Source organism: Paralichthys olivaceus, chromosome 23 (assembly GCF_024713975.1).
Source record: "Paralichthys olivaceus isolate ysfri-2021 chromosome 23, ASM2471397v2, whole genome shotgun sequence".
Lineage (NCBI taxonomy): Eukaryota > Metazoa > Chordata > Actinopteri > Pleuronectiformes > Paralichthyidae > Paralichthys > Paralichthys olivaceus.
In genome coordinates this window covers 6,778,534-6,797,862 of record NC_091115.1, presented here as the reverse complement: position 1 = coordinate 6,797,862, position 19,329 = coordinate 6,778,534, and the positions used below count along the sequence as shown (strand labels likewise).

The window sequence follows — 19,329 nt, the reverse complement described above, 5'->3', positions numbered from 1 at the left end:
CTCGCTCACCTCAAAACCTTATTTCTGCGCCCCCTCCTCCTTCATTGCTCGAGGTGCAACAATCCCCACCACCCACCTTCGCCTGGTTATCTCACACCAAACACATGTACTCCCGAGGCTCGTGCCCAGCTGCCCTGAGCCTCCAACCTGCCTCCGTGTGTTCACGCCTCGCAAATGCAACGACGCGCTCTTTGTTTAGGCTGTTTACGTACAGTGGGGGTCCAAAAGTCTGAGACCACTTCCCTCGTTCAAATCGCTCTCAGACTTTTGGACCCCCCGCTGTGTGTGCATCAGTGTAAAAGCTATATATTTTAATAATAATGAAAGTGTGTTTGCTTGTCTGTGTGTGTAGTGTCAGAGCAAGCATTTAAATGAGCGGAGTAAACAGCCCGAGCCACCGCAGCCTAAGGTAGTCCAGGTTCACAGCATGCAGCGCTACCACTGACAGAGTCTCTGTGTATAACGAGACATAATCTTTGCCTTTGGAGTGAGTGAGTTAGAGAGAGAGAGAGAGAGAGAAGTTGAAATGTCAGCTCTACCGCAAACATGCCCAATGGTTTGAAGGAAAGAAGGTTCTGGCTGTGGGCGCCTGATAAAAGTTCCAGCCTGGATTTTTAGAGGCAGGTTAGTGCTCTGAATTTGCAAATGACTTGTCTTTGTGTTGCTGGGAGTACACACATTGTTTCGTGTGTCTGTGTCTGCTGCACGTATCTGTGTGTGTGTGTGCGCCAACACAATGGCTCCAGATGGGCCTAATGGGGCACAGAGAGGAACATACACCCCGCTTAGAATGCATTAAACTACATTATAATTTGTCTTTTACTCTCTCATCATCTCTCAAACTTCTATTCACTCACACACACACATCACTGAAGGCCTTATTTAGCTCTCGTGATAAATTATTCATAATAATTGATAATAGTGATAGATAATTTCATAAAATGGTAAAGACATCCAGCAGAGGGCAGAGTCAAAACGTAGAGTGTAGAAACACTAAGATAATGATGGTATGATGGGTAAAATGTAGTTTTTGGTCTCTGTGGGGGTATTAAATGGTGAATCTGTACTCACGGGTGTTTATACAGAAGCCCCACATTTCACCCTGCATCTGTGTTTTGTGTGTGGTTGTGAACAGGGAGTGTATGGAAGCCCGTCTGTAATCAGCCAAGTGTGATATTGCTCCTCATTTCTCAATTAGAACACTTACAAAAATCAGATTAAAACTTTGCATCAGGCGAGATGATGGCGGAGGTGAAAAAATATGATTTGCTTAATAATTACTTACTTTTGTCCGATCCTGAAGCTATGGACTTGTATTAATTTCACAGTGGCATGTTGCACTATTTGTACTATTGCTGCTTTACTTGAAAATGAATCTTTTAAGGATACCCAACAATTTGCCTACCTCAAATTTAGCCTAGAAACATTTATATTGTGTTATATGTTCATTTTCTTTATGTGCCTGTGAGCAATGAGTTTAGAAATCCTTTATTTCAAATGTTGAAAACTTGAATTCTACTTATTAAACACAAAATAAGGCAGTGGTCTATAGGAGCTTATTTAGAATTTTAGCTCTGATGTCCCTGAATGAATTCCCATGAGAGGCATTGGGGGCCACTTCTGTTCCAGTGACATTATGCACATATGGAAAGATAAAAGCGCACAGTTGTCGCAGCTTAAACAAACTTGAATACAAACCTGCCCACATGAGCACACACATGAAGGAGCGTGTGTTTTGGTTGAGCTGGCACAAGCATGAGGGCCATCCGGTGTGTGTCAGGGGAGTCTTCTGGAGCATGGCTCAATGCTGACTTTGATGAATGATCTGTCAAGACAATGTCCCTCTCATGACCAGCTCCCCTTTACCCAGGAGAGGGACAGCATGTGTGTGGGTGTGTGGGTGTGTGAGAAAAAGGGGGAGACCATTTTTATCTTCCATGTTAACGTGTGGGTGTGTGCAGCTGCCTATATGTTGTGCTGAGTGCATATTATTTTGGCAACCCTCGATTGAACGTGTGTGAGCGGCGTGGCAGAGACATTACACGAGTCAGCGGTTTGAGGTCAGGGTGTTAAACACTCTGGCCCCCACACAACCTTCAGGGGCCACCCCTCCATTTTAATGGAATTTAATCCATGATCCGTTTCCGATTCAGATCTCGTGTCCACCAACCTCCTCGACAAATCAGAAAACACATTACAGAAAAACCTTATGAGGCTGACTGACATTCAGAAGTTAAAATTTATTTGTGTAGCGGCGAAACTGAGCAGAAGTTATTTCAGGTCACTTTTTTCATAGAGCAAGTCTAGAGTGTTTCCCTTTACAGTATTATTTACAGAGACCCAACAAGACCTCGGTAACAAAACATTTACCTTCATAATCCAACTGAGCCTGAGTAAATGGATGATTCCTCTTTTTATCTTCCTTTTCTACATCAGGATGACGCTTTGCATTAACAAGAAAACAGTTTAGCAATTACACCCCTGCACTCTTACTGTATTAACACCATTCCCCGTGTTTGGCTTTTTCCCTCACTCCACAAAAGGAAGCGACTACTTTTAGCACCGGCTCAGCTCAGGGTGCTTTCTGTAGTGATGACCGTGCATTAACAGCCTTTTTCTGCTGAGGCGCCAGTCTGAGTGCTAGTGCTGCCTTGTTGCTGTCATTAAACCACTTTGGCTGAGGCCTTCATTTCACTCTTAACAGCAGCAGTTTACCCCAGCGAATTCTGCCATCCTTTCACAACACCCAGGTCTAATTTCCCCCCAATGACTATTCTTGTTTTTATGTGGTAATGATGGAAACGAGTACAGGCAAAGTGCAGCCGAGCTCAGTTTCAGGGGTTAAGCAACACTGTGAAGTAGAATTACGAGATAAATATGTTTTGTTTTTTTCGACCTTTAAAGATAGACATAGACAAAGAAGCATCCATAGGGCATGTTGTCTCCTATGGAACAGTCAAGTGAGGCAGAGAGGCATGGCTCCCTCTACCACTCGCAGCCCTCCCTCTCTCAGTCTGCACCCTTGATTACTTTTTAATGATTTCTGCAGCCTAAGACAAATGGCTGTGTTAAATGAGCAGAATTAGACAAGGGAGCTGAGTGCAGGAGCATTTGTTAGAGCAGGAGTAATGGATCAGGCATCCATTGTTTACTCTTCTTCATTCACTGACTTGGCCTGATATTGAGCTCAATGTCCCCAAAGAATAGACACTGTTCAGATTTGACACACTAACTTTCCAACAATAGCTTGTTAAGTTTCTCTACAATCCTGAATAAAGCCCTTTTTTTTTTTTTTTTTTTACCATGGTCGACTGTATTCTACAAAGTTGAATTTCTCCTATTTGAACACATTTTGAAAAAGAATTTCAATTTTTAATTGTGAAAAATAAAGAGTCAAAAAGAAATACAAATACCTCAGGATGAAAAGGGAGTACAATATATAAACGTCCAGCTGTCTGGATAGTTTTTGTTCATGCAAGAAAATTGTCTAGTCAGTCATGCAGTCTGCTGAAGTTGCCCTGAGCCACCAACTGAATTCTTCACAGCCTTTACAACCTGACCTGTCCACATCAAATGAAAACAACTTCAGGTATCAATAAAGCATCATATTATTATCAATTGGCAGCAATGTCACCACCACTAAAATAATTTTTTGCTATGTACCACCAGCCTAAGCAGCGGAGGTAGCTGCTGCCTGAGCTACACAAACACTCGCCCTCCTGCAGGGTCTGTGTATTTCTTCCTACCCTGGCAGGCTGACAGGGAGTCAGGCATGGACAATAAAGGGTGTTCCCTTGGCAGCGACATGGCCTTGGTTAGCACTCCATGGGCATGGGCACTGCTATGGATCATTACTTCCCTCAGTAGAGTGGCTCATGTATGTGAGTGTGTGTGTGGGTTTATGTGTGTGCGCGTGCCTTGCTCGCCTGCATGTGACAGAATGAGTGAGGGGGGAAACTGAAACGCAGAAAGAGCCATTAATATTAATATCATTCTATCACATCAGGGTTCCTTCCATATTTTTTGAAGATCAATTACAGTCACTACTGCCCCCTATAGTCTTTGCAGACTCTGGCAGTGAGCGGCTGGCCTTGAATATAATGGAACTTGTAGAATAATGAATTATTGATGATAAAATAATAGAGATACTACTTAAACCTTTAGCATACAGAGCTGTACGTATGAAGTCTACTTCTGGGACTTATTTTATTAATATCATATCTCATTTTGTACTTTTAATTCGGACCATTTGTCGGAGTAATGATGCAGACTCTCCAGTGGATCATCAGGTTGTATTTTCTGGCTCTTCTTACTGCACTACACTCCTGCAGTTGTTCGCATCTAACACAGGTGACTTCCATTGTATTCATCTTTGACAAAGCTACACATTTTTTCTATTTCGCTCCTCGAGGATGGGGCTCCATACGTTTACATAGCAGTCATCTGAGCTGAATAATCTCTGAATTATGAATAGACGTTTTATTATTCCTGCTCTGTATATCTTTGTATGGGATTACTTTGCTTTAAACACAGAACTGCTTTTGTCATGGCAGCAAGTTTCATAGAGGGTGCAGCCAGACTAATAGCAAGTTATCACTGTTATTAGAGATTTAGGATAGATTGGTTAAGTGCTAGGAGCAGACAAACTGGAACTCACTGAGGTGTAATCTCATTTAACAGCTCTCGATTTGCTCAGAGGTGTGTGTTTTGGAAAGTTTGCACTTCGTGTGTTATGTGCGAGTGTGTCTGGGGATATGAAGCCGCTCCGCTGTTCCCGGGCCAGCTATTAGTCACGCAGGAGTGGCTAATCTGTAATGGCTGCTGTCACAGCCCTGCCGTGGCTCCTGGTGATGGGTGCGCTGTGACAAATGCACACGCACTCACTCTCAGCCCGAGAACACACACAACACATACGTAAACTCACAAGTTTAGACGAGCTGTCCAATCACCAGGGGTCTGTCCGGCCACAGGTGACAAATATATAAGTGAAGGTAGAGCCGTCCCATTACGTTGACTCAACAAGAGACAGGATCTGATGAAATCTGACATAAAATCCAGCGTCCTTTTATTTTTTACTATCTCTTGTTTTCCTCAACCCGACCAAATGCTGATTACTCTGCTTCTGTTTCTGCCTCCAGAGCACAGTGGTGGTTGAGAAGTCCATCCAGGATCTAATGAGCCTAATGCAGGACCTGAGTGCCTATTCCAACCAGTTCCTGGAAATGGTATGCGACAAGCTGAAGGAGTACAAGGAAATCTGCAACACAGCCTACAGGTAAGAGAAGACTAGCTCACCTGCTACAGGATTGTTTTCTTCCCTGGACGATGACAGACATTTACAAGTCTTGTTTTTATTACTTGAATTCTATATAGTTGTTTGTGCTGAGCAGGATTTATGATCACAGGATTCTGAAAATCTGCCAAATCCAACAAAACAAGAACATCCTTAATTACATTTTTAGAAATGTTTCTGTCGCTACACACACATCGGTGCTGTGAAAGGCCACCCGTCTGTGCTCCCCTGGGGCCATGCAACACCTGGCCAGGTAAAGGGAGGGCTAGAGAATATGGGGAAGGGGTTGGAGAGGGAGCGATGAACTGGCCAGGAGATGCAGGGACAGAGCGACAGGCTGCTGGGAGTCCATCTGGACTCTGTCACAGGTCAGCATCACTCTCTCCAGGGGCTCGGAGTGATAAAGACAAGCTCAACAGAGAATGCCAGAGTGGTGGTGGTTGTGTTTGTGTGTGTGCTCATCGCATATGAACAAGCCTCTGTCTCTCCCAGCCCCCCCTCCTTCTTCCCCTTCTTGTGTGTGTGTGGATGTGAAGCCCTTGAGACCTTATGTCTCCTGAACAAAGTATTAATAAGATATTAAATTCAGATCCAAGCAGTTATTTTTCCAACCCAGATACTTACAAACAATGCAATGTTGTCAGTCTTCCCCAGGTTGTCTTGACGCTAAATCGCAGCTGCTGTGTTTTTAATTGATATGTCAGTACAGAACTACTTTTACTGACAGCTAATGTTACTAGTCTGTCTGTTTAAGAACATAGACGGTATATAAACATAAACGCCATGTTTCCACTTCCTCCCACCATCCAGAAATAAAGTCAAAATATTATTGCCATTGTATTCCATACTGCAGCCAGCCACCAGGAGGCAATCAAGACACCATGGCTTCACTTTTTGGGAGCTGTCATATTGTCCATCTAATAGTAACATGCATGCTATCGAGCTATATTAACATGCTAAAAGTACTTTTCTAATTGTAATATTTTGACAAGGTAAAGATTAACCAAAATGAAATTTGATTCTTCTTATCACCTTGTTTATATTTATTATTTCTTGTTTTATTAAGAGACAATTATATGTATATCTTAGTTTATTACTTATCTGAGGTGGTCTTCATTTCATTACGTGTGTCTCTGTCCCCTCAGGGGCGTCGTCCAGTGTGAGGAGAAACTGACCATCAGTGCTTCCTGGTCTAAAGACGAGGACATCAGTCGTCTGCTCAAGTCCCTCCCGAACTGGGCGAATATGGCCCAACCCAGACAGACCCGACAGAAAAGAGAGGATGAAGAGGACTTTACCCGGTAAACACATGTTTCTGCTCATTTACAAGTCAAAAAAAAAATATTTTCCACAAACAAACAGGATAACAAGAAGTTATACTTGTGCATACTACACAAACAAGCACGGGCAGACACACACAATCACACTTGAGCAATCACGCAAATAATCACTTCCCCTCGTCTTTGCTCCTTTCTTCACATATTATTGAACCCTCTCTTGTTGACGAAGATGCACTCATAAAAGCAGTCACAATTGCTCTTTTAACACCCTTTATCTGAGGGAAGTGAGGAAACGACAGGAGAACCAAATAGGAAAAATATAAAGAGAGCCGTCGCAGGCAGGAGAGGGGGGGGGGTCAGTCTTATCGAAATTGCCTTTGAATGTGCGCACTCTTCAGGGAACACTGAAGCTCATCGGAGCGGAATAGTAAAGTAAATAAATAAATTGGTTATGTGGCCAAAGAAAGTCAATCTGTTGTGTGCGCTCGCTCCCTTTCTCACACACACACACACACACACACACACACACACACACACACACACACACACACACACACACACACACACACCACTGTGGGAGCACAGAGATAGCAAGAGGAAGACCATAAGGCTGTTTGATTTGAGAGCCGTAGATGTTTTTTCATCTCTATGAAAGGGGGATTAGCTTCTGCACGACTGGCAACCCAGTGCTTATAAAGCCTCATTAATAAGCGAGGGAGACAATATGTGTGCATGAGCTCTGTGTGTGTGCATGAGCTCTGTGTGTGTGCATGAGCTCTGTGTGTGTGCATGAGCGTGTGAGCGCTGTTTCTTTTACCCATCTGTTGTTCAAAGGATCTCGATCTTATGGGCATGTGACTCTGGTGCCCGGTCCCTACACCACACGTGTTGTAGCGCCGCAGTGCTTTGGATTTACTCATCCAACTTCCAACTTGCTCTTTCTCTCCCTGCTCTTTCGTACCAGTCTCCAAAGTAATTTATCCTTCCAAAACCACAAGTGATTGTTATTACAATGCAAAAGAGGTTTTGATCTCTTTGTCTTTGTTTTTCCACCCTGTAAATCTCTGCCTTCTGTTTGCTTTCTATTTCTAAATATTCTCCATCACCTGCTGTTTTTCTCTCCCACCGACTGTTGAGCTGCTTGCAACTTCCTCTTTTGAAAGTGACTATAGCCCACAAAATTCTCTTAATAACATGTCCAACTTTATTTTCCTTTCTCTGCTTATCTATCCGTCTCCATATCTATCTAGTTATCAACCCTTTATCCATTTTAACTATCCCTTGTTTCTTTTTCTACATTTGCACATCACTGTAAAGCTAAAGGTCCTAGTTCAGTTCCACATCACTAAGCCATTGTGCACATAAACATGAGCTTGCTATAAAATTTGGATCCTCTTCAAATAAACATTAACACTGAAACATTTGCACATCCATTCCATTTGGAAGTCCATTATGTTTTAACTTTTGTAAATTAACTCCCATTAAATATTTATGTAGATCACACACTGGCTCGGCAGGCATTAAAGTCCATCCAACCAGCAAACCAATAATTTCCTTCAAAATACCCGATACTGGGCTGATAATGGAATAGTTTCTATGTTTTTCTTTGCCAGCAGTATATTGAGTGCGTCTTTCTATCCACACAAACTCTTGTATCACTAATTATTTCTCTCCGTTATTCAGAGCTGCTTTTGCGAAGGAGTCAGAGGTGCTAACCGGTAACCTCGGAGACAAGTTAATCCCCCAGAATGAGATCCTTCGTGACGTCAGTGACCTCAAGGCTCTGGCCAACCTTCACGAGAGCATGGAGTGGCTGGCCGGTCGTCTCACGTCATTCTTTGCCAGCCTGCCTCATGCTTCCAGTAAGTATAGAAAAAAGGACTCTGATAATTCTCTCAATTACTTTCTTTCCATTTTGGCACCGACAGGAAAAACATTCATGTTTACTGAATATGATACTATATAAGACAATCAGGACTCTAGTTTTGTGTGTGACATCCACCAGATTGCAAGAGAACGCTTCTTTATTGAAGCTTTAATCCAAGAATCACCTAATGGGTATATTTTCCAGGTGAGGCTGCCTCCAGTCCCTCAGCTCTTTAGGCAGTTATCGATCAGAGTACACTGCAGATTAAAAACAATGTCTGAAATTTTTGTGTCAGATCGCGGACAGGGGGTTCCAGGAAGTTTGCAATGGTCCTTGTAGCAACACATTTTACCTGTTCCTCATTAAGTAATGTTTGAGTGTATTAGCACACAATCATTACTTTTTCCACTGGAGTTGTCAAAGAAGGCTTTACACACAGACTCATTGAGGTTGTGTGTGTGTGTGTGTGTGTGTGTGTGTGTGTGTGTGCGTGTGTGTGTGTGCGTGCGTGTGTGTGTGTGCGTGTGTGTGTGTGAGTCCTCAGCAGGACTCTTAAAAGCATTTCATACGTTCCCTGCTTAGTCATCACTTTTGCATCATTAATCACTGATCAAAATGAGGTGTGTGTGTGTTTCAATCCCACATAGTCTCTATGTAGATCTTGTTAATCACTCGTCATTAGAGAAATGCTTTTATCCTCATTACCATATTGAGAGTGCATTTAATCTTCCTATAAAGATTCTAGCATCTTGTAATATGCTTCTTCAACTCCATATCTTTTTATTAGCATCATATGATAGCAATCAGAGAGTTATTACTCCCATTAATGACTCTTATCATAGGTTCAGGTTTGTTTTTGTACTTTAGCTTTGTATTTTCTCTCTGGAATGCCAAAACTATAGTATAATTTTGCAGTTTAAAACCTTTCCCCCAAAACACAAAATAAACAGGTGAGACTTGAAAGCTGATGTTTGAGAGTAGAAGAGTAGAGTTGAAGATAAACTGAATTAACTGTATTAACATGTTTCTTTAAGCTACAGTTGATATCGAAGAATATACCAAATGTTGTATTATTTGCAGTATTGAGTGATATTTTGGGACAAGAGCCCAGATGTTTCGCTGTGCGGTTGTGAAAATGTTATTTTAGAATTTCTATAGTTGGAAATATGATGCTCCAAAAGTTTCTGTTCTAAAATGTTTCAGTAATGTCATGTTTATTTAGCAGAAATAAGGAAATTAAGACACAAAGTGACGGATGTAGGATTTTTCTTCATCAGGGGCAATAAAATTCTATGTCCAACATCCATACACAGTTCCTGATTGAGTGAAGGGCATATGGAAGTCATTCTCTGAGCGAAGCCACACATCATTGAATATATTTTGAAAGTTGGATCTATTGCTTGTACAGCAACTGGTAGGAAATGTGTGTAGGTGTTTTCATTTCCACTCATTCACCTTTGTGGGTATTAAGCACTGTGGAGAAACGCATCCATGTCCACATCAGTATCTTGGCCCTCCGGCAGAGCTCTGGTAAATTATGCACCTTTCCTAGAGGGATAGAGCGAGTGCTTCAACCTTTATCAGCCAGCTCCACAACTCTCCAGCTCCAGACCTCTGATTGCTCATTGAACTTACTCTGCTGTTCGGTATCTCAACCTTTTTTTTCCTCCCCCAACATAAAATAATTAAATGACAAATTTTCCAGATATTCTTATGTGGGCTTCACTTTGTCGCTATCTCTTTTTAAACTCTTCCCTCTCACTGCGACGCTAGCTTTCTTTGTCTCTCCATAGATAAGAATTCAATAAAAGTACGAGAAGGGACGTGACATAATTATCATTAATTCTGCCGGATGGCATTAATGGGGAAGGAGAGGGCAGGCACTTATCATGCTGGGACATTCCCCACACTGTTCAATATTTAGTGTTTGCTGAGCTGATGACAGCACTATATGTGTGTTGGTTTGTGCGTGCGTGTGCATGTGTGTGTATTTACATAAGCATGCACTGTGTAAGATGGGACAAGGGTATGGCTGGGAGAAAGGACCCCACCTTATCTCATCCTCCACCCCCCCGCCTCACGTCTATGCCCCTCCAAATTGGATTTTATATTACAGAAGCAGTCAGGTATGAACAACTCATTTCCCTCTCCCTCTTATTTTTTCGCTTTTTCTTTCTTTTTTACTCTCTTTGCTTGATTCTTTCTTGGTATTTCATTCTTCCTTTCTTTCTTTTTTTCCATTCTGTCCTCATCATGGCAGTGTGAACATTGTTCCTTCTGTTTTTTGCGTAGATTTTGTCCACGGTTGGGTGAGCTTTGCGGCAGACGTTGGGTTTGATCACCTTCTTGTGTGATTGAATTGTAGTGGATGTGTACTTACACGCATTATTATGAATATAGAGAATAAACATTTTTTTAAAATGTGCATGTGATTCATTCATCTTATACACATGTAGGTTTGTTCATCTGCACTTGGATATCAGTGTGAGGCAGATTATTGCGAATGAAAGAGTAAGTCAGTGTGTGTGTGTGTGTGTGTGTGTGTGTGTGTGTGTGTGTGTGTGTGTGTGTGTGTGTGTGTGTGTGTGTGTGTGTGTGTGTGTGTGTGTGTGGACTGTTTGTGTGTATATATGCAGACAGACCGCTGATGGTGATTTGCCGTGAAGGTGGCTGGAGAAAGGGTCTTATCACCCATCTGGTTGCAGAGCTGAACTTCTAATCCACTTTGACAATATTCCCCGACAACACACATTTTTTAGTTGACTACTGTGTGTGTGTGTGTGTGTGTGTGTGTGTGTGTGTGTGTGTGTGTGTGTGTGTGTGTGTGTGTGTGTGTGTGTGTGTGTGTGTGTGTGTGTGAGATTTCTTAAATTTACAATCTGTGTCGCGCAGCTGAGTTTCTTTGTTTACCGAGCAACAACCTGCAAACTGGAGATCATGATCAGTGTGAAAGATCTGCGTAGTGGGCAGTCTTTTTCCCGCAGACCTTTTTCCATCTACTTCATGTACATGTGTGCAAATGTGTGTGTTCATGTACGAGGCCCAAGCGTCATTAGGTGCATAGCAACAGGCCTCCAATCTATGCTACAGGGTTTCAAGATGATAATCATATAGGTTTTCCAATGGGAGTACATTTGTTCTTTCCTCGGTGTTTGCTCTGCTGCATGTCTGAGGGCTTAAGGAATACACTTCCCTAACCTTGACTGTGGTGAGTAGGTCTTTACCCTTTAGCAGCAATTTGTTTCTTGACTTCATTTAAGAGCACATTCTGATTCGCTGCAGGGGCTGGGGGGGGCAGCTTACAGTGGGAGGTGATGGTTTTTGTTTTAACAGTTCGAGATGTTGTCTTTTCTCCATCCGTCCATTTGTTTCTGCCCAAAATGTCAATTGTATTTTTTATTCTCTCTCATTATAAGACCCCATTAAGCAATTTGGGGGGCTTCAGATATTAAAATCTCTTTATCTCATTCTTTTCTTTCTCTCTCTCCCCATCCCCTCTTATTGTCCCTCTTTCTCTCTGGACAGAAGTTCAGATCCCCATGTGCAGATGTTCATCCTCTACCAGAGGCAGCAAAATAATTAGTAACTCTGCTCTTACTCAGTCATTTATGAATCATTCATCACTGCACCCCTGCAGGATACTGTCCTTTGCTTTTCTTTCTCTATTTTCTTTTTCCTTTCCTCTTTTTTGGCTGAGAGGGAGGCCATTATTGTACTTTTTAAACAAAACAGACAACTTCTTTCCCTCATGTTTTTAGCATCTGTATTTGTTTGTGTGACTGAAGTAAAATCACATTGTTTTCTTGTTTTTACTGTATAGGGAAGAGGGCAGTGAGTGTGTGTTAAAACCGAAGAGCGTTCCGGGTTTGTGTGCGTTTGTGTCCTGCACGTGTGTGTAAGTGTGTGAATTCCATCACTGATCTTCTCTCTTAATGTCTGCCACCCTCATCTTCCGCAGATGGCAACAACAGACGTTTCTCTTAGATGGGATTCAAAAGTAATTGGATAAGCGTACTGCAAACACACACACACACACACACACACACACACACACACACACACACACACACAGGCCCACACATTGGTGCATAAATAGATACACAACATAAACATCCTCACATTTAATCATGCATACACAAAGAATTTATAAATAAGAGATGGGAGTAATTTGGTTTGTGGAAAAGGAGAAAGGAGAAAAAAAGAGAGCAAGAGAGTTGTCAGTCAGGACCAATGAGTCGTCTCCTTTTGCCCGTCTGTCCCTGACTCTAATGGCGCCCCCCATGCTGCGACGCCTCCCTTGCACCATCAAAGCAGCACAGGCTGGGGAGGAGGCGGTGCAGGAATCTGTGTGTGTCTATTCGTGTGTCTTTTTTGGCTATGTGTGTGTCTGTCTGTCACGGACACCCCCTGGAGAGACCTCCAGCAGTGTGTGCCACAGCGAGCCCTGTTTTTTTTTTCCTTTTCCTGCCAAAGTGAGTGAGTGTAATGCACATGAGAGGAAACAGAAGCCTTCGAGTCACTGTCACACACACACGCGCCCCTGAAGGGAGAACACTCTTGCTCTTTCACATGAGCTAAGTGAAGAAAAGAGACATAGTGAGGAAAATAGTCTTTATCTGACAAATATAAAAGTACCCTTTCTGAGGGGCTTTATCTCAGACTTTGCATAAGCACAGATTACAGTTGTGTGTCTGTGTATTGCTGGTGCAAGATGCATCAAACACTTGTTGATGTCGCTGCCACTCGTTTGATTCCAACAGTGATGTCATAAAACACTGCTTTCAGGCTCCTCGCTGAATATTTGAGTCGCCGTATTGTGTGTCAGTGCCGGCTTCTGTATCTGTTAATGATCTGATAAGGTGACCAGGGAGAATAAACAACCTCAGCTCAGTCCAATCAGATGAAGTCAATTATGTCATTATGCCGCACTCCCTTGAGAAATCATTGTGGATTTTTTTAATGTCGAGGCCGACCTTGTTTGTTGTTCCTGTGGCTCATTTAGCAGAATTAATACTGATGCCTGCAACCTGAAGATCTAATCCATCCCTGTCTGTATTCTGCCAGTGGATGAGGCAGTCCCTAGTGTACAGTAGATATAATATGGATTTTATACAGTAGCATTGACGTTGAATGACATTTTCTGCTTGCACTCAGATATTTTGTTACAAGGATGGATTTCCTGCACTCCATCTTCAGCTCTTCTTGTGTTCATGATGCGTCTTTACACACGTGAAACGTCAGCTTTTATAATTTCGGTTATTTGGGGAACAAGTCTGGAAAAATTCCCCAACCAATAAAAAACCAGGTGTAGTGTTGATAAATTAAATCGACCCACACTTGTTGATCGGTGTACAAACTTATTTAAAACAGGAAAGAAAGACTCTAACAATGACTTAACCAATAACGTTTTACCATGTCCCAACCCTCACATATGGTCATAAGTTTTTGAGTAGTGACCAAAAAGACATGGGTTTCTTCCAGAAGGTGTTTGGGGGATCGACCCTGTAAATAAGGAGCTAAGACATTTGCATCGAGCTCAGAGCAAAGCTGCTGCTCCTCCGTGTCGAAAAGATGCAGTTGAGGTGTTTTGGGCACCCGATCGGGGCGCCTCGGGGTTCCTCCAACTGGTGGACCATAAGAGCAGCTGTCACTGTTGTCACATTCCCAGCCCTGGCTGTGTTTGCTTTGTTAATTGGATGGCAGGGATACATACTTCCCTGCTGTTTGCCTAAACCAATGGTGTCTCATCTTATCAGGGGTTCATTTAAAGTCATGGAAACTGTCATTGGGACAGAAGCACATATTCACCAGCACCTATAAAATGTACACACATGGACGTGAGCACACAGAAGCTCTCACCGGCGACGCAGCGGAGAATAACTGATTGAATAAATGCTAAATATTGTCTACCTGTATCCCAGCTTCTATTTCTTGAAGGGGGTGTCATTCAGAAGTATTTTATCATACAGACTCTATGATTCAGCTTTAGTTTACACATGGTGCCACTCTATCCCTCTGTCTTTTTGAGCGTGTGCTTGAATGCTCGACTCCATGTGTGACCTTCGGAAGGGCAGCAAGAGTAACTGGGGAGCTGTCTTTGACTGCGGCACATCGATTGTAAACCCCTGCGTTCTCCTGCTCAACAGTCACTCTTTGTACACACACACACAAACACACACACACACACACTAACTCGCCTCATTGACCAAATAGACTTACATGTGAGTGACGGGGCCAATTTCTCTCCTTTTCCTCCACTTGTTAATTTATGGCCATTGATCTACACCTGGCTGAATTTATATACACTCATCATGCTCTCTGGTTCCCCCTCTCTTCTTTCCCCTCTCTCTCACACGCACGCACATACACACTCTGAGGTCTTTTGTATGGTTTACAATGCGGGGCACTGACACATCCTCCTGCTGCCTCAGCACAAGTGACGAGTAGAAAGTACAAGAACATGCTGAAGGACTCAGGTTGAAATAATGGCTTTTCTTTTGTGTGTGTGCTTGTGTCTTGTTTACAGTACCTGGTTATGCCAGTATTACATGGTACACATGTATTGCCATGGGTTACAGTGTGGTACAGTGGTTAGGTGTGTGCACAGACTGTGTGAGGTGTGAGTTTTCAGGGTAAACAAGGTTGGCGTCCAGCTTAAGACACTGAAAATAGTCCTAATGATTCCTCTACTTCGGCCCTTGTTCGGAATAATAGTGTTCGTTGAGAGTGTCTCTGTGTGTCTCTTGTTTTCTGTCCTGTCCACTCAGGTGTGTCTCCTTGCTCTGCAGACAGTCAGGTGGTTGGTGAGAGTGAACGCAGCCGGGAGCAGATTCTCCAGACCCTGACTGACTTGTCCAGGGGTTTTCAGGACATTGCCGACCGCTGTCTCCTGGTGTTGCACCTGGAGGTCAGGTAGGCAGGAGAAACTCACTCATACAACATGAAGAATACAAACATTCAGAAATGTTAAATGTATATAATGCAGTTGAAAGCTCCAAAGTTTTAAATTGCCACAATAAGTTCTAACATTTTCATTTGTTAAGAGTTTCTTATCAGTGTAATTATGTATAATGTAAGTTTTTTTATAGAGACATTTCAAGTGTTCTCTACAATTATGTTATCTTTTCTTTTTCTGTAGTTTGAATTTCTTAAAAAATATTTCAATGTTTGTGCATTATTTGTTATGCAAGTGCACTGTATCCATTTTTAGTGAAGGCACAAAACTAACACAGTCCTTTCATCTACAACATCTGAAAACATAGTGTTTGAAACAGATTAGGTAATATTGGCCTGCATATTAAGTTGGTTTATATTTTTTTCTTATTTGTTTTATTATATTACATTTGGAAAATATATCCTGGGGTCCAAACATCACAAAGGGAAAGTGCTCTCCATAAAGATTGTGCAAATTATGTCTCACCTTCTTGCCATAAAATCTGGAATCAGTGTTTAGATTTTTCTGATTTGAGACACTGAAAGACTTAACAAAATGCAAATTCTTATAGTATGAATTAAAAGGACAAAGGATGTTTTCAAATCTTAAAGGCAAAAGTTATCATCAACATCCTAATTACACCCTAAATGCACAGGTTTTTTTTTACCATCTTTTGACAGTGTGTTTTCAGTGTCAACATCTATAGTAAGTTAATTTACCACACCATATACTTTCTACTCCCACAGCCGCTAATAGTCATCAGTCCTCTCCCATTCCTCTCTACCCCTCCATGTACCACTATTTCCCCACAGACTATTGTGTAGCTTATGCATTATTGTTTATGATTTCAGTTGAAAACCCTCCCTGAGGCTGATGTCTAGCTATACGCTACACTCCATTGACTCTCCCCATCTACCGAATTTCCCCTGATAGTGCTACCAGCTAAATGAAGCCATGAGGAAGAAATCAGGAGGGGATGGGAGGAAGAGAAGGGGGGAGGGAGGCACGGGTGCGTAGGTTGAAATGGCAGGTGGGGGGTTAAAGAAGTATCTAAATGAGAGAAATGATTGAAAAGAGAGGAGAGGAAGTAAGATGGAGGCATTTCAGATGGTGGTGTGGTTGTTGGCTTTGCCTTAAGGGGAATAGACATCCACTCATATCATTTTATACTTTTCTGCTCAGGGCGCTGTGATTATGGACTTACGAGAGAATTGACTCCTCCAGTCTAGACAGAAATGAGCCGTCTCTGGGCTTAAAGGACCTCAGAGTAAGATATAGGTGTTTAAATGGTCAGAGAGAAGCATACTGTTAAAATTCACCTTCTCTAAACATCACAGTCCTAACATTAGTATTTAAGATATACAAGTCATTACCACTGACATAAAATATTAGAATAGACAAACTAGAGTAGAGGGTTGTTGTGCTTCTCACGATTCTGGTTATTTTCTGATACAAGGTCTCTTATCAGCTAGCTGCTACCAATTTAGAATTAAACATCTAATATATGTTTTGATGCACAAAGATAAGCTTCTCAAATATTTAACATAATTACATGGTTTTCTGAAGACAGCATTCACAGTTGTAGTGGAAAGGTAGTAGAGGCTGTAAATGTATTTGACATGAAAGCTTTCTGATATACTCCTCAGAGTGCAACAGTATACTCAGCGCTGCGCTCTACAGGTTGCCCTTAACTAATCAGATTTCCTGCCTGAATAGTTTCCAGCTACGATGTCGTAGTAGCTGAATAAGTAGATATAAGTACTCTAAACATGATGATTTGTGGAGAAATTATAGGTGTTGGAATGGGTGACACTGAGAAGTGAGAGCTCTTGGTGCCAACTGAAGTGTAACTTCTAACTACGTTGTAAGGGCAGAAAATAATATGCTACATATAGGTAAAATACACATCTCTCTATAAGAGCCTCTTTCTTTCTTCTCCTTGTATTTCCTTTATTTTGAAACTCAGCACAAGTCATTTTTCTCAATATATTAACAGTGAACTGTGAAAAAACATTGGGCCCACACACCTGATAGGCATAGAGACGTTTAGACATTATCCTTACATCTAATTTCCCTCTTTCTCTTTTCTTTCCTTGTTGTATTCCAGAGTGCACTGTTTCCATTATCTGATCCCTCTCACCAAGCAAGGAAATTATGCCATTGTGGCCAATGTGGAGAGCATGGATTATGACCCACTGGTGGTCAAACTGAACAAGGACATCTCAGCCATAGAGGAGGCCATGGGGGCTGCCCTGCAGCAGCACAAGTTCCAGTACATTTTTGAAGGTCAGCTCACACCTGGGGTGAACAGCTGCCTGAGATGTACCATTGACCTTCCTAATTAAAGCCGAATTTGAGTTTTGTCACATGGATTTAGAGTTTTAATTATGTTGCTCCCAGATTTTTCATTTCTTGTTTTATTCTTCGTCTACTTCTCTCATTTGTTTCTCTCTCTGTATTTGACAATCATTGTTTCCCCCCCTCTCCTCACCAGGTCTGGGTCACCTGATCTCCTGTATTCTAATTAACGGGGCCCAGTACTTTAAGAGGATCAGTGAGTCTGGCATCAAGAAGATGTGCAGGAACATCTTTGTCCTCCAGCAGAACCTCACCAACATCACCATGTCCAGGGAGGCCGACCTCGACTTTGCCAGGTCAGAGTCTGTCTCACATTATAACAGGATTATCCATGAATACAGCTCACCAGGAGGGTTTTAGTGGGTTTGTACGACGTCGTACGTGCACTGCAGTGTGCATCTTAGGGGGCTGACAACCTTCAACTGAAGTAGCAGGTGGTAGATTTGTTGTGCAGATAATCATGGCCTCTGATATCTTTGAGATAATACTCTTTACATATCTGTATTTGAAATCTATTCTGCACAAGATGATAAGTGAAATATTTCTTAGTTTTTACATCATATAAAAAATATTAATAAAAAAAATATTATGAAACCATCAAAAATGGACAACACTCACTAGTTTATGTTAAATTTCACAGTCAAAATCCATCAATTAATCAAATACTGGATCAACACTGTAAAGACACACCTGAATAGATACACAGACCCACACAATGTCCTCAAGTTCAGACAGCAACGATGTCAATGCACGAGGCCGACAGATGGTCAAACAGATTGTCAACCACGCTGTGTCTGAGTGCGCATGGGTTGTTGGTGTTTATTCCTTATTCATACATTTATATTTTGCGAGGCTACCTGCTGTTGCCCGGCGCTGTCCGGCCCTGACAGGCATGGGGGAAATCAGCGCTCAGATATCTTTGTGAACAAGATGAAGGGAGTGAGGAAGAGAGGGAGGGAGCAGGAGGGTGCAACGAGAGAAGAAGACAGAAAGAGAGAGGGTGGTTCATAGTATTCAAGTTTTTCTTGTTTGTGTCCTTGACGGTAGAGAGTATGCAAGAGGATGGGTGATTGAAAGAAGGGGGATGAAAACTGAAAAGCTAAAAGACCTCACAGAAAAGAGAAGGTGGAGTGGATAAACAAAAGTTTACAGCCAAGTTAGAGATGAAGGCAGGAAACGCACAGGGAGGCGGATGAAATGAGTAAAGAATGAGAAGAGTAAAATAAAACAGCAGCTTGAATAAAGGACACAGACGAGGCAGACCTCTTACTTTGTTAGGAAATCAATATAAACTTTTAAATGTCTAAAAAAACATGAAACTTAGCTTTGACACATTCTTTTACAGCCTGTTGAAGATTTTGAACACTTTATTTATCCTTTGAACATTGTAAAATAGGGTGTTTTTACATTTTAATTAATTTTCTTGATGCTAAGTTGACTAATATTTATGAGTGATTGCAATTTTGGGCAGATCCAAGTAAAAATGTGGATTTAGTGATTTTAATGTGGCTTCATAAGGGGACTGTTGGGCGTTGGCGAAGGTATGAACATTCTCTTAGTGGCCTTCTAGTTGCATGGTAATTAAAAAGGCAGCACC

The 19,329-nt window shown here is 42.0% G+C and overlaps 1 protein-coding gene across 2 annotated transcripts in view; it reads left to right on the top strand.

Moving 5' to 3' along the window:
* Positions 1-19,329, top strand: part of exoc4 (exocyst complex component 4) — a 107,178-nt gene that overhangs the window by 75,651 nt on the left and 12,198 nt on the right. The window contains exons 14-19 of one of the 2 annotated variants that reach the window (XM_069519330.1): positions 5,139-5,275; positions 6,439-6,594; positions 8,257-8,435; positions 15,229-15,352; positions 17,482-17,660; positions 17,869-18,028. In XM_069519330.1, the coding sequence (XP_069375431.1) occupies positions 5,139-5,275; positions 6,439-6,594; positions 8,257-8,435; positions 15,229-15,352; positions 17,482-17,660; positions 17,869-18,028 (935 nt within the window). Of the gene's footprint in view, positions 1-5,138; positions 5,276-6,438; positions 6,595-8,256; positions 8,436-15,207; positions 15,353-17,481; positions 17,661-17,868; positions 18,029-19,329 lie in introns of both variants that reach the window. The other variant, XM_069519329.1, reaches the window with a different exon arrangement.